This window comes from Gasterosteus aculeatus, chromosome 4 (assembly GCF_964276395.1).
Source record: "Gasterosteus aculeatus chromosome 4, fGasAcu3.hap1.1, whole genome shotgun sequence".
NCBI lineage: Eukaryota > Metazoa > Chordata > Actinopteri > Perciformes > Gasterosteidae > Gasterosteus > Gasterosteus aculeatus.
Window position 1 is genome coordinate 7,170,989 of NC_135691.1, and position 15,949 is coordinate 7,186,937.

The window sequence follows — 15,949 nt, forward strand, 5'->3', positions numbered from 1 at the left end:
AGATACTATGGTAGGGTATTTTGATACATTTCCAAAAAATGAGTAAGGTTTATTAAAACATTCAACTTGGTCATACCATTTAAAGCAGGCATCCCCAACCTCAAGGACCGTTTTTCATGTTAGACAATTATTTCGGTGTTGGACTTAAAACGCTTGGTGACGCTTGGGAAATATGTCAAGAGGGACGAGCGCACGTAATCAGGAGAGAATCCGGTCAATTTTCAATCTTTCTGTAGTGCAGCCCGGTACCTATTGGCCCGGTGGTCGGAGACCCCTGATTTCATGTACAACTGATCCAATTGGGAAGACATGTGGGTATTACTTGTAACACAGACATGTATTGTAGATGAGAAAGGAAGTAAGTGTCATTTAAATGATGTGCTTGATAATCCCAACATGGAAACACCTTATTCTTACTTTTTACTTTTACTACCATCACTGTTTAACTCACACCGAGGACTTCCCCTGGGAATCATGTGGTCTCCAAGACATTCCTCAGGTGAGCAAATAAACAAACCGTGGATATCCTAATGATCACATCATAATATGTCACAGGACCAACCCTTAGTGATGACTTCACAAGTAAACAATTCCACTCACCGATGTGCTGCTGGTGCACTCGGTTTCATTCCTTCAACTGCAAATGCACTCGCCCCCCCCTTGGGATTTGCTTGGTCTGGGTGTTAAGTTCAATCCCTCTATGTCATTAAACAGGACTTCATATCTGGCAGTATTTGTTATATCTGAACAGCTATGAACATGTTTGAATTCCGGTTACCCTGAAGAGCAGCTGTTGAGGCAGGCTTGTTGATCAGCTACTGCCAAATTCTGAAAATACAATTATCTTAATCTACATTAAGGAGTGGATTGGTTCTTGTTATGAGTTTACATTTGAAACGGAGCTGTGTTTTATCCCCGGACGTCATTGAATACTCTTCTCATCGGAAATGGTCAACTGTGACAAGCCGAATTTCTAGGCTGGCAAACAGCATTATTCTCACCCCTGGTCCAATTGTCACCTCTCATTGATATCTGCTGTCACGGAGTGGAGCCTGATGCTAAGCAGGGCTGCCGGGCTCCCTGCATGTGTCTATCTCTGTCGGCATTCATACTGGCTAGCCAAAACGCTGAAGAAATCACAGGTGGGGAGACAGAGAAATGGAGAGAAAAAAAATACACAGAGAGAGAGAGAGTCGTTGGTTTAGTCTCACAATGAACCACTCGTCCGCCATGAAGTGAGTAATACAAAAAAGGAAAACTCTCTAGAGCTCATCACTCATCCGGAGCTGGTGGAGCTAGACAGGTCAGTATCCTCTTCCTAATATTCTTCATGACAGACTGTCCGTTTAAACGGCTGGCCTTGCTGATCCTGCTCTATCACTCTCAGGGTCCATGGATGAGGATACATAAGACAACAAGTGCGTAAATTGTTTCCATTTCTAGCAGTATTTTTGAAAATGCTCCAATGTGTAAATCTGTATGTGCGGCAGTGCATAATGTGTAATATATAATATGTCCAATAATAAAATAGTAAAATCAACTGTAGGTCTGGATCCCAGGGCTCCACAGACAGCCACAGTTGTGTATTGGTGAATACTGAGCCTTCAATAACACGAGTACTCTTTGCCGAATCCCTTTGATGCATAAATCACGAGTTGTTAAACACAAAAAGGTTCCTAGGAGATTGCTTGGTGCTTTGACTCAGAATGATGGAAGGAAAGGTACAGACCTAAAGCAGTACAAGCCGGGTATTTAAATGCAAACAAGCTGACAATCATTAAAGGCAGATCAAATGTTCATGCCTCGACCAACATTGCGACATGTACACCACCAAAGTGCATGTATCTAGACTTAAGTGGAATGTAAAGCCAGATCATTAGAAACCATAACCGTATGTTGTACTCCTAAATAAACCAAATTGACGGTAAAAGTTGAAAGTTCAAAACTTAAAAGACACAGTCGGGTACTGTTAAATCACGTCTCAAGTGATCGTAAATACTTGTTGTTTTGTTTCTCCAGGATTGTGGGAGCTTCGAAAGTAGCCACCATCTCAGATTTGAGATGTAGCTCTCCTTGCTTTGGAACCCTCTTAATCTCAGTGAGCCTGGATTGAGGCCCCAGGGTGCAATACAGATTTTCAAAGACGGTTAAATCCAGGCTTTGTTTTGGGCTCTCAAGTGGACACAGAAAACAAAGCCACTTTTCTGTTGTCTTGGATTTGCAATTTTGGCATTTGTACCACTGTTTTTCTGTGGAAATTCTTTTTCCGAGTTTGTTTTCTTGCTCATCAGGTCGCTAGTAAAGACCAGAGTGTCTACTGCTGGAATCGTAGCAGTGAACACAATGACTACAAAACAATGTAAAAGACTACTTCAAATGAAAAATCTGAAATTTGAAAACCATCTTTACTTTTGCCTTTATGCCATTTCCCACTTTCTAAATTGCAATACACTTGAAAGGCCTCACATTCGTGATTCTCATACCACACCTTATTAACTCCCACAATTAAATAGCAAATGGAATTCCTACTGAGAATATTAATATGCACAATCCAATTGCTATTCAGCTACTTCAAAGGGAGAATGAAAGAGTTTGACTACAGATCTCAGAAGAGAAACATCACTTGGTAAGGAGGTTCTAGTGTTGGTGTTATTGGTAGTTATTGTTGAGAAGCCAAACCAGATTGCCAAACCATTACTTTAATTAAAAATAGTAGGTCAGATATCACAATAGAAGGCCAACCGAGAGTGCCTCAGGTTGTGGTCAGAGGTCACAGATGACACTCTGGTGCACATCCTCAGAGGAGTGTCTTAGAGTGCTGACTCTAATTGGACAATCACTTGTCAGGTTAACATGGGGGGGAAAAGAGCTTGCAATGGATTCAGCCATATTAGTCGTGCTACATTAGGAATACACTATATTTAAATATTTGTAGATTACATTGTCATTACATTCAAGGTTTATGCCTGGATGTTCAATAGTGTTTCCATAACTCTCTGTCTCAAAGTACTTAGACATCAGCTGTTTAAGGCAACACAAAAAATACATCACACATTTTATTTTATAATTAAAACTTGCAAAGGGGAGGAGCAAAGTAACCGGTCCAAATACATTATTAATAAATAAATCCCTCCAATGTCAAAGTTATGCCCAAAGAATGTTAATATAATATGGTTTATTGAAGATTGTGGACAATATGTGGTAGGAAATAGGGAGCAATTGCACCATGAGGGACATGAGAAAAAAAGTCTTCTTGGAAATCAAGATAATAATTTGTGTCGGGCAACACCGCCTGGATATTTTGATCCTACTTACTCAAACATTCAGGATCTTTGGGATTGGTCATTGATTTGAAGATGACTTCCAACATGGTTTATATCTCAAATACTGACCATTCTAAATGTAATTCCTCTTTTTTTTGACGTTATACTATGAAATGGCGCATTACAGTGACTTTTTCGATCCCCTGCAGTCTGATTAAATAAAAATGTGCACGACCCGAGTGCACTTTGAACGTGCGATGTTGCTTAACATTGTGAAACCATTCGGACATGATCTTGAAAAATGAAGAAACAACAAATGCTTCAATGGGGGAAATATAATTCAGGCAATGTGCTTGTTAGTGAACACCTTAACTGTGACCTTTGACCGTCAAAATCAGTTCATCTTTGAGTACAAGCTGTTGTTTGTGCCAAATTTGAACAAATGCCCTCAGGATATTCGTATAGTGCTCACAAAAATTGAGCCTGACTATAAAAGGAACAGCTACCGACACACCACAAACACAAATGGCATACTATAATATATTATCTTAAAATAGTGTGCTTAAGATAGCCGCAGGCATTTTGGTAACACATCCCAGCTGCTGGCTTTCAACGTGTTCCCAAAACAACAATAAACTTTTCTTCTTCTCATCATCTCCTCTTCAATCAATTTTTTAATTGTCAGTCAACCCGTCTGCAGAGAAATAAAAGATGGAGTGACTGTTTCTGTGCAACGAATTAACCTCGAAGGTGACTTTGTGTCTCAGGCAAACATCTCTCCAGTAAAAATAGAACATTCGCTTATGTAGCAGTGGTACTTAAATGTTTGGCTTGGCTGTATCCATTCCTCCTCAAGCCTCTGCAGCTGACTTTAGTCAGATACCCTAGCAGGACTTTCAGAAGGGAATATCTTATCAACCGCATGATTCTCTGCAACTCCATTGAAAGCAAAAGACAAACGATCCCCACTGTGTTCCACCCCATCCAGAAAGGCATTTTGTCTACGGAATAGAAAGCCAAGCACCGCAATGAGTTTGAATGGGAAATGGGCACTGCTTTATTATGCTGCAGAGCCTTGAAATGAACGTGGATAATAGATATATTCACAGCGGTATTAATATCGTCAGAGTTCATCTTTATTTTTCCTCTCCCCTCATTCTCCATTTCTCTCTCTCAGGCTCCAAAGTATTTTGCCCTTGGCTAAGCCCTATACTAAATAGATTTATGAGAACATTTGTGTCATATTTCCTCTTTTCCAGGATTGTCAAGACAGATTGTCAGTGCAGCACTGATTGAGTGGAATCACCACACAGACTTAGTTCTCATTGTCAGGCCCCACACATTCATCTCATGGGAGGGGGTTTAACAAGGCAAATTGGCCAAAAAGACACTTCTCTTAAGGCTTTGCCGCCTACATCAATATGAGGTCAGGGGTATGAAAATAGTGTAGTGTATGATGGCCAAATGGTTATATTCTGAATATCCAATAATAAATCCATGAATATTGCATAAATAGTACAGGAATATTATTATTTGCAAACCACTTTTACTGATGTTCTCTGGAAGGCAAAACATATATATATATATATATATATATATATATATATATATATATATACTATATATATATATATATATATATATATATATATATATAGTATGGAATATAGAAAAGAGAATGTAATTAAAAACTGTCTACTGAACCCTTCATATATACAATATCTACTGTAATGTCTTGGCCATTTACTTCAGATAATGTAGCAGGTTAAAACGTACAATATTAAGCTTTAAAGGTGTAGTGGACTAAAAAGTACAATATTTACCTCTGAGATGTAGTGATGTAGTGTTCGTTGGGCAAATACTGAGACCTAGCATTCATTTCCAGGCTTGTGTACGCGGCCAAGCCAGAAAGACGAGGATGGTAACCAATTAAATGCAATGGCTGGGTCCGCCCACTTTGCAGAAAAAAATAAATCTGGCGCGAGCAGGTTAAAATTTTGCCACCAAAAGAGCAGTGATTGAGGCCGTGCCCATTTTTTAATGATTAATTATGCAATTTGTTCATTAATTCATTCATTTTAATATCAACAGGTTGGCCGTATAATACATTTCTAAAATGATTGTGGGGAAATATGTATAACCTTTTGAATGTCGGTGAAATTGAAATTTTGTCCAGACAAAAACAACTGAGGACGTAATCCAATTTCTCAGAGAAAACTACACAATGTAAGTGCAAGTCTGAAGCAGCCAATCAAGGTAGGGGAAATGATGAGTTCTTTAGGAAATCACCGAGGCCTGATTGCACCCCTCAATGAATACAATAATTTTAGAAGCTTCAACCAATGGTCATCTGATTACATTTGAATTCCTCTCATAACAATCAAAATAGAGAGAAATAACTTGCAGGTAACATGGTACACACACGTTTGTTCCAAAAAGATTTACTTCCCCAGTACGCAAAACAATGTTAATTTTTTCCCACCAATGAAAAAGATAAAATATTTTACTTTTACTTCTTATATGTGATACGATGCATGTTGATACAGTGTTGTTTCATGTAGTTCAAGTGCAGACGTGATTACAGTGTATAACCTTTACAATATGAAGCATAGCAGGAAAACTGCAAAAAAAAATAATCAAAAAAAAAGTAAAAAGGGATTAAGGTAAGAGGTAAATGTTAAGGAGATCTTCCAAAAAGAGGCAAGAAGACTTCATGGTCATGTAAGCTGTCTTCTAGTGCAGGGACGGCAACTTCAGGGAAACTAGCTAGTGCTGGCCAGAATTTAAAGTATTCACATAAAATGTAAAAAATTCCCTTCCCTCCAAAGCCTTTAGGTCTGTTTTATATTGGCATGTTATAAAACATCTATTATTATTGTAATAACAAAGCTCGTTATTGATAATTGGCACCGCTCTCTACCTAGCTTTTGGTAGACTTTGATTAAAGACGGTCGGAGAAGCATCCGGGCCGTCCAATCATTTCAGGCATGCTGAATGAAATGATTGGACGGGCTTATTACAGACCTGAATCAGGCACATATACAAGAGTTTCTATTTTCTTTCATCAGCATTTCATGTATTCATTGCTTTCAGGGTACAAAGGACCATATAAATAGATATAACACGGTTAGGAAGCTTTGATTAATTGTCTTTCACCAGTTTACCTGATAGGAGACCAAAAGTTTGCAAATGATCTGAAGATAGTGGTAAATTATTAAATGATGCTCTTGTGTTTCTACAGGGAGTAAAAGCTTTTCAAAAGAAAGGGAGACGGTCAGCACATGGCCTCTGGTCATTCTGTTCCTTTGTCCCTCAAAGTAAATCTGATGAAATAGATTTTTAGAGGCTCCTTAATGGAAATGTAAGCTTTTCTCATTTAACCAGCTTCAATATGAAAAGGACACTTTAAGATATAGCAACTAAAACAAAAAATGTATCTACAATGTGGCAAAATGTATTTTAATGGATATTCTTTTCTTCTTTAAAATTAGACATCCGGCCTTTAAAATCATTCAAACCTTTCTTCTGTGTGTGTGTGTGTGTGTGTGTGTGTGTGTGTGTGTGTGTGTGGTAACACTATTGATATCTCACAATGTAAACAAGAGGTGTTGTTGTTTTTGTAGTCCTTGCTCCTTGAATAGTTCCTAAGTCATTAAATTAACCGGCATCATCCTACATAAATAATTTTCATGAAATAACAAATTGATATAATTCAAATGTTGTGAATATAGACATCTAAATATATACCGTGCATGAGACTATTCATCCCAGTTAAACAATGGCTGGCAGCGTCAGTCAAGTGCATAATTAGTTGAATTAGATTAAATAACCAATTAAGAGGCTAACAAAGTAAATAAGCCTTTAGGGATTCCACCAAATTCTTGGGAATAGATTTAAAGTGGAATTAGTTTTATTGACAGGCTGAATGACAGAGTGGTCACACAAACAACTCTATTTCAGTCACAAAGAGAGGATGCTAATTGTTGTCAAGGGAGTAAAAAGATAAGTAAAGGATGAAAATATGTTGATGAGAAGCTAAATTAACAGATGTAGAGAACTCATTTATTGCTATATTTTAGAAGTCTTATTGTAAACAGTAAAGCCCTTGTACACAGAACATCCATTACCATATGATGTTGGTGCTTATATTACGCATGTGTGTGTACTGTATCTCAATACAGAGATGGAGACATACCTTTGCTGGCACTTTCCACGTGCTCCAGTTCATCTGGAAACCTCAGAATCTCTTGGTGACTCTCCTCACACTTCTCAGCGAGGAAATGCAGAAGTGTTGTATTCTGACTGATGGATTTAGTGTCTCGTAGCTAAAAAAAAAAGAAGAAAAAAAGGAGAAAATATATATTTTTTTAAATAAATAATTACAAATTCTTTAATACTCATTTGTCAAATGTAGTATACGGCCTGATAATTAAGCTGCATACATAAAAGAAACGACTGTGGTTGCAAGAACCAACTACAAAGTATGTTTATGCTCTAGTGGGAATTACACGACCAGTAACATAACAATTTCATCTCTAAACCAAATTGGGTACTGAATAGAGACACAGTAGATAAGGTGTGAAAATCAAAAACAAAACATACGTTGACGTTGATTGCAGATGTCTGGTAAAATAAATGCACACACTCATATACTGCACAGTGCACATACACGTAAAATGTTGCTGCGACAACCCACGACAACATAACCGAGTGGCAGGAAAGTACAGGACTGTGTTTGCCAAGTGTCTGTGTGTGTGTGTGTGTGCGGATGTGTTCATACGCAAAAGCTGGAGTCTCCACATCAAACTTGTTTCATATTCATTCCCCACCGCGATCGCCATGCTGTTCGAAAGGCATGCTGGGTAAACTAATTATCACAAGCTACCTCTGTGTACACCTACTGATAATATCTTCACTGTAAACAGCCTGCATTTGGTGATGCCCATATGTGTGCACGTGCAAGCCTGCGTGTACAAACCCCTACCAATACACACACACATACACACACACACACACACACACACACACACACACACACAGCAATACATAATTACATGCTCATATAGAACCACGCACAAAAAAATGTAGACAAAAGTGAATTGAAAGAATAAGAGGCACACTACCACAAAAACACACAGGATCAATAATGTGCTCCCGTCTGGTGGAATGTTCAACACACACACACCCACATGTCAGTGTGGACTGTAACGCAGTAATGTCTGCTATACCTGCATTCAATTGAAACAATTCACTGGTCATTGCACATTAAGGGGGCTCATTAGATCATTTACGAGTGGACTAGTTTGGACGGCGGGGGCAGAGAGGTCGCTTTCAGACGTGCTTTGCTAGGATAAAAAAGAAAAGAGTTGAGATAACACATTTAGCCGAGGGTATATCTGTAAAGGCAGGGAGGGTGAGGGGGGGGGGGGGGGGGGGGCTCCTGTATAAAAGCCAAGTTATTTTCACACAATTTAACTTCAGGAATATAAGTCAATTCAGATTTGTGGTATCGTGAGAACTGTAGCGGGGGCCGTGGTCTATGTCAAAGTCCGGGGCAGATTGTAATCCTGGTCCATCTCTTGTACTGGCTATTTGAACTTGTTATTTTATTTCATGTACATTTATGTAAATATTGTATTTTTATTTTAATTTTAAAATTGGTCGGCTTTCCAGAAAAGGCAAGCACAAGAATTTCAACACACAGGACGTGTGTAATTGACAATAAAAAAAATCTTTGAATCTCTTTGAATCTTTGTGCTGAAAGCCAAATGTGAAAAAGGCTTCAGCTGTCAGAGCTGCTAAGCTTTGCAACTCGGTGCTTGAAGAGCGCATGTGTCTTATCCCATTAGATTTTAATGCATGAGCTGGATGGAGTGTAAATACATGCCTACTTCTTCAAAACAAAAACCCTCATTTGAAAAAGATGGGAAATGCTTCTTCATTATGTTTTGCCGAAAGCAAATTCTGAACAGCAATATCATTCAATCTTTCATAACATTAAATTGCCCTTGAGGAAGCATTATTTCAAATCCCTCATTAGTTAGCACAATACATTCCAATATATTCTGTATTCAGATCTGCAAGGTATATTAGAAGAAAACTCACTTCCACTCCGATATCCAGATTGAATATAAATAAATAACAGAATAATTAACTCCGCTCAAAAAATGGCAGTGGGAATATAGAGCACAAAGAGAAGAATCATTGCCCCGTGATTGCTCAATTTAACTGCTGCAGATGGAGAAGCAGTTTACGGCAAAAACAGGGCAGGCATGCTGTATATTTATATGTGATGCTGTATTAGTAGAAGAAAAGGACAATATGGTATAAACTGTACACATCAAAGCATACAAAGCCACTGCTGAGAGAAAACAGACACATAGAGATGTAAAAGGTCACGTGTTGTGTGCAGGAGACAAGGTCACACAGACGTCGAGTAGATGAGCACATTTAAAATCAGCAAAATCCGTTGCCATGTGGTGTTAATAACGTAACTTTTAACGTATAAAACCGATGGTTAATCACTTTCATACTATTCTAGGTTTTTATGCATTTCTCTTTTTTACGATACAGTTGTTCTGTGAAATAAATTCATACGCACGAAAAAAACTTTTCCATCATGACATTTGCTCACAGGCTTTTCACACAAAGCCACAGTGACATGAAATCCACATTTCACCGCTGCGCCAGAGCTGATGTTCAGCTTGAGGACTAAATGTGACCAGCTTTGCTCCCGGGGGAGATTTGGGTGTCCTTGGCGGGATGTGGGCCTGTAGTGGAGGGCTGAAGCTGGAACGTGGAGGTGGGTCAGTTTACGCCCTCCCCCTTGCTGTTCATTCTCATCATCAAACCTCCTCCTCGCTGATGAGCCCATTAGGTACCACGGACCTGCCACCGCGGGGGCCATTTACTTGATTGACTAAAGTGAAAAAGCAGACTTTTTTCTTCTTCTTCCATAATAGCCCAATCAGCCTCCCGAAGCATTACCAGGCTCTACACTGACACTCCATACCGATTCAGTCAGCTTTCAGGAAAACCACTGGATTCACCGAACCAAAGCCCCTTCGCACCTGCGAGATTTCTGGATTTGTGATGTGTGTTAGGTGTGGCTTGACATTCACAATTAGTATTACCGTTTGAAAATTATCAATCACTTAAGACACTGAACACTGTTGCCTGTGCCCCAAAGCAGCAAACTGATACAACTACTGAAAAGGCACGGGTCAAACAGTCATTGACCTTTTTCTATAAAAAAAATGAAATTATTTTTACAATCTCAATCATTTGGAGCAGTACTGCGAAAAGGATGGAGCGAGAGTGCCCTTTCAAAAGAGATGGTGCACATGAGAGGGCGGAGAATCTGGGGCTGAACTACCCAGAGTTTACATCTGGTGTGTCAAGTCGGTCTGTGCGAAGTTGCAATACGAATTTTGAACATTTGGAGCAACGTGGTCTCAGTGTGGAGCGATAAGGGGAGAAAGATCCTCGAGGCATCTTAAATATTGAGGAATTCTTGGACGTGTTAAAAGTGAACTCCATTCATTCATTTATCCATTTTAGTTTGAAGCATTCAATTAGTCTCTCAATCATATCAAACTCACACCACATATATATGTATAATAAAAGCCAATCAAAATGCCAATTAAGGTTCTTACATCAACTGGTTTGTCGTAAATAAATTGAGCTACCAATTTCAATTTTTCTCTCATGTTGGCAATAATTTGCCACATTTCATTTTGTCTGGAGGAGAAAGACAAGCTTTCATATGTTACGGGGATAGAAGAAGCTAGGCTAGGCTTGGCCACCCCTAGAAGAAGCTCACAGCAGACACAGTTCAATCGGTCTTAAGGGTTTAATATTTACCGCGTCCGAATTTATTCTGCTCACTCATTTCCATAATCCATTTAGCTCATCGCCCCCTTGTCCACAAAGGCAAAACCCACCTCAAGCATGAGTAAGAAAACATTTTTCGCAAAGTTTTATCTAAATTTTCTTGTTTCCAGACAATTTATCTCAATGGCAACGAGGCTGCTCCCTGCCAAGTGTAAGTTAGAGAGAGGGAGAGCGAGAGAGAGAGAGAGTCGCCAAACAGTCTGCTGCAGGAGCGAGGTTGTGCTTAGTATAGCTGTGTTTGCATGGCTGCCAGTCATCTCTCCAACACTTTGCATGCTGTGTCAGTGCACACGGCTGTTGCCTTTTTCAGTTTCAAGTTCCTTCATGTTCTCCACGCCTCATCGGGTTTTGAATATTTGTTATATTGAAATGATTTAATTTGATGGGTGTTGTAGGTATTGTAGATCGAGACTCGGTTAAGGACTTTGAGAGTAAATTAATATCCAGATACTGCTATATCACTTTTCGTCATGCAGGAGAAAAAAAACGTTGTTAGCATATCTCTATTATCTGAGAGCAACATTTGATGGAGAAGCCTGGCAATTTTGCGCCTGCTGATTTATACTTCCTAAGCATGACAGAATTACATCTCAAAGAATGTCAAATGGATGACGCACAAACTAAAGTGGAGAAAAGTTTCACCACATAAAATACAATTATGTAGAAATTACTTATCGCTTATTTCGTTGGAACTACAGAGATGTGTGTGTTAATTTCAGTTAATGTTTCAGACATCATCCAAACCTAAGGAAAACCGTCTTCACAACACGGCGTTCATCTGCGCTGTGCGGCGTGTTGCTGCTTTACCTTGCATAGAAAGCTGATGTTGAAACCAAACGTCTGGGCATTCCTTGAGCCTGCATTCATGTAATTGCCGACCAGCAACACCAGCTCCAGGAGTTTGCATAAGCCTTCGCTCTTCTTCACCTCCTCGCAGGCAAATGTCACATTCATGATGTCTGGCCGGATGTTATTCACCTGCTCCTCAAATGTCAGCTTGAACAAAATGCCGTTGAGACGTGGTCGCAGGAGTTTTACTGAGCTCATCTGAGGGCATGGATGAAAACAAAACAGAAATAATTAAACAAAGTATTTTATCATTTTCTGCACTAACTTCAGGAAGCTCTCCAGGAAATAGTGTAGTGACAGCAGCCTAACATGGCTACGAGCTGTTGTTTTCATTTTGAAGCTAAACACACATGTTCTCTGCAGGCTATGAAGGAGCATGCTGACTTATTTAGAATACCCACTGAAAAGAAAGTATAATATCAATGTGCAACGACATTCTTAATATTATACGTGAGCCAATTATTTGTGTGATCCACCCCTTAAAAACATATGTGTTACGTTCAGAGCAACAATATATAACACTACAGCTTGTGACTCATTTGACAGGGAAAGAGATTTTCTAGTGTCACTTATATAGTTATGTGTCATGCATTTTATTTCTCTCCATGTGAGACATTTCAGAATGTGTGGTCCTGCAATAACTTTACATAACGTGAGAGAGCAGAAATCCAATAAAGTCGCGCAACCTTTCCCTCACAGTCACATTGAATCCCCTGTGTAGTTACGCTACAACTAGTTTTAATGGACGGGACATCAAGTACCCTCCTTAGCGAATAGGATTAACCTTTTTCCTGCATGCCTTCTGACTGCCATATGGATAAAGAACCCTCCAATCAAAAAGACTCCTCATAAAAAAAAGACAACCTCAATCAATACTCTTGAAATAGTGGGTTTCAGTGTGGAGTCGCTGAAGACAGAAAACTATTTTTTTTTTCTAAAAAGGGGGAGGGAATTAAAACAAACGGGGGTTTGGTGCAAGACATGTGGCAAAGAGGCAGACGGTAGGTCTACACAAGCACACGCACACTGACACGCAAACTAATCCACTCTCCCTTACTTGAATTGGTGTGTATACAATAAGGAGAAATCACAATGAAAGCGAGGACATTGGGGACAGATCTGGGAGATAAAGCTTGAACACAGCTTATTTCCCAGGGGAACTAAATATCTCTGCATTGAGCAGCTACTTCATCAGTAGAGAGTTCTGTGAGGACACCGGGGATGCTGCCACCCCGGCTTGTGTTGTGTCTCCAAAAAAGGCAAAGAAGCCTTCGACAACTAAACATAGCGAGGGAGCTGAAGGACATGCGCAACCCGAGGGTCTCATCGAACACGCCATCTGTAAATCCACACATCGTACCTCCGTGATCTTGCTGTAAAGTCAACCTCAAACATAACGGTTGTTTAAAAGTGCCGGTTATTCACTTGGTAAATGGATGGAAGGAACAGTGCATTTAAAAGTAATAATAGCTGTAATTAAGTGGAAAGGTCAGAACGGCTTGATGATGTGCATCCTTTCTTCTACTCTACTAGGCCTGATGTAGTTGTTCTAATGTTTTAATCAAATAAGTCAAATGTGTCAGAGGAATACCTCGTTATTTGGATAATAACAAAAAAAACTATGCTCTTTATTTAAAATGTTACTCACAGCATTATTTAACCTATTTATGCGATGGTTAAAACTTTGGACGGTCATCGTAAATGAATCAGAGGAGTCTGAAACATGGCCAAGCTGGCTGACTATGGGACATCCTTTTTAACAAACGTGATTCATAGCCTTAGGGTATGATTTTATCAGGAGGAAACACTGACAGTCCAAAAAGAAGAAAATGTCATTCACCGGGTTCTTGGGGAATGCATTGATTGCCAATCAAAAGCATTTTAAATGTTCTCAGCAAGAGTCAACAGGGCTTTTGGTGTGTGTACATTATTGTTGGATGAACATTACAGCAACTCACAGGAAGTCAGAAAACAGCAAATGAAACAATAGAGGAGAAAGACAAAGACAGACAAAGGTGTTTAGTGTTTGTTTGTGAGTCTGCACCAGTTGTGGAGAGAAAGAGAGAGTGAGTAATGCATTTCTCAACAGTGCATTCTTGCAAGTATTTGACTGCAGCAGACTGGGAGTATGATTGTGTATGCTATGCATTCTCTTGGGGGAATCCAGTAGTCTTCAGGAAATTATACTCACCACAATGCCAAACTGCTCTGACTCCACAAGCTCTTCATATTCGCCCTTTAGTTCCGCCAGCGCATTCAGCTCTTTCTGCTCCGGCAGGTTCTTTATCAGGTTCTACGAATGGGAGAGCACACACAAACACAGAGAGAGTTACTGTTAATGCAGATCTCATTTTCTGTCCACGTCAGGGCAGAAATAACCCCACAGAGAAGGTTGACAGGGTACCTTACACAGTAGCAGGAGAGAGCCCAACCAAGCAAAGCTCATGTGTATGATCCTTTTCCAATGTAATAGGTAGCTGACCAAACAAGCATTAAACGAGCACATGCCTTGGGTGCATTTCCTAAAACCATGGAAGGACCATTCATGGCATATATAAAGCAACAATTGTAGATAAATTGTATGGAGAAGTTCCTCTCGGTTCTGACCCTGTCAAAAACACATTTTCCATCCTACGTTTATATCTGTATTAGACCAGACATCGGTTAGAACGTATGGAGGGTTTCAGCTTGTCTCATAGTAGGATAAGTAGATAAGGTCATCTAGTCAGCGCTCACTGTTGCCTTTCTGCTGTGACTTGGTGGCCCTTAGCCAATTACTGAACATGTCAGGGGACTTCAAATAACTGACCTTTAATGTATTATCCACGCTACCTTGCAATTGTCTTAAAAGCAACGCCGACGGTCTTGCCATTATTATTTTGCTATCTGCTTCTTAAATTCCCCTTGCACAAGCAAGAATAAAAGATGCTGCTGGTGGTGAGGTTGAAGATTAAGATGGAGATGAGGAAGATAATGAGAGGGGCTGGGTTTTCTGTAAATGTTAATTGTTTGTGTGAAGGTCAGCCAAGTTAATAAAATTGACCACAGCGACTTTTCCCTCTTTTTCTCAGAGGAGAATAAGAGGAAGAGATGCCCTTTTCCAGGTCTTCACAAAGCTTCCCTCCTCATTAGCTCCCCAAATTTATTCGGCGCGAGCAGACTGGCGCAGGGTCACGTGGCCAGATGGGGAGCGCCGGCAAGAGAAACAAGAGTAGTAGACACTGCTGCTGGGCCACGGCCCTGGCTGACCACTCCATAGACCTCAGCAGCGGGGCCAGTGTCTATCGCCCACTAATGATGACATCTCTGTCCTTCCCTCAGGGAATGCAGCAATATAAGAAGTAAGCCGTAATGCGGGCCTGGCATTTCTGTTTGGGAGGGAGCCATTACATCAAATGTTGCTTGCTTTTTGCTCTAGCTCCAATTAGGGTCTGCGGGAGGCAATGGTGCTATGATAATGAAGGCTTTTGATCATATCAGCTGAAACCGAAAGGATTGTTGACGATATAAGAAAGCAAAAAACAAAAAAAACATATTTGTGTAATTGGATTTGTAAGGATGGATTTATGTAGTTAAATGATAACTGTGCCTATGGATTTTTTTCTGCTTTTGTTGAATATACTGCATTCAGCAGAAAGGTAATGTTAATTATTCACTCATGACCTTTTGTACAGATACTTTTCCTGATGTTGTTTCAGGCTACCTGATTATTTTTTTTATAAGGGAGAGCCGGGTGAATTTCTGTAATGTGTGCTCTCCTAGTAAACAAATTTGTAGAAACATACATGAAGACAGAACAACCAACACTCATTCCATTGGCAATTTCCTAAGTCACTTTTTTAATTACATTAGAATGAATTGAAAGTTTTGAGGGGAGATTATAACATTTGAAATTAGTACCACTCAATCCGAAAGAAAGACAGACTGAGGAGGAGCCAGTGGGA

At 39.7% G+C, this 15,949-nt stretch overlaps 1 protein-coding gene across 30 annotated transcripts in view; it reads right to left on the reverse strand.

The window, feature by feature from the left end:
- diaph2 (diaphanous-related formin 2) overlaps positions 1-15,949 on the reverse strand; it is a 301,435-nt gene that overhangs the window by 101,785 nt on the left and 183,701 nt on the right. For all 30 annotated transcript variants that reach the window (XM_078100695.1, XM_078100702.1, XM_078100692.1 and 27 more), the window contains 3 exons: positions 14,197-14,298; positions 11,964-12,203; positions 7,459-7,588 (listed from right to left, as the gene is read on the reverse strand). In XM_078100695.1, coding sequence (XP_077956821.1) covers positions 7,459-7,588; positions 11,964-12,203; positions 14,197-14,298 — 472 coding nt within the window. The remainder of the gene's footprint in view (positions 1-7,458; positions 7,589-11,963; positions 12,204-14,196; positions 14,299-15,949) is intronic.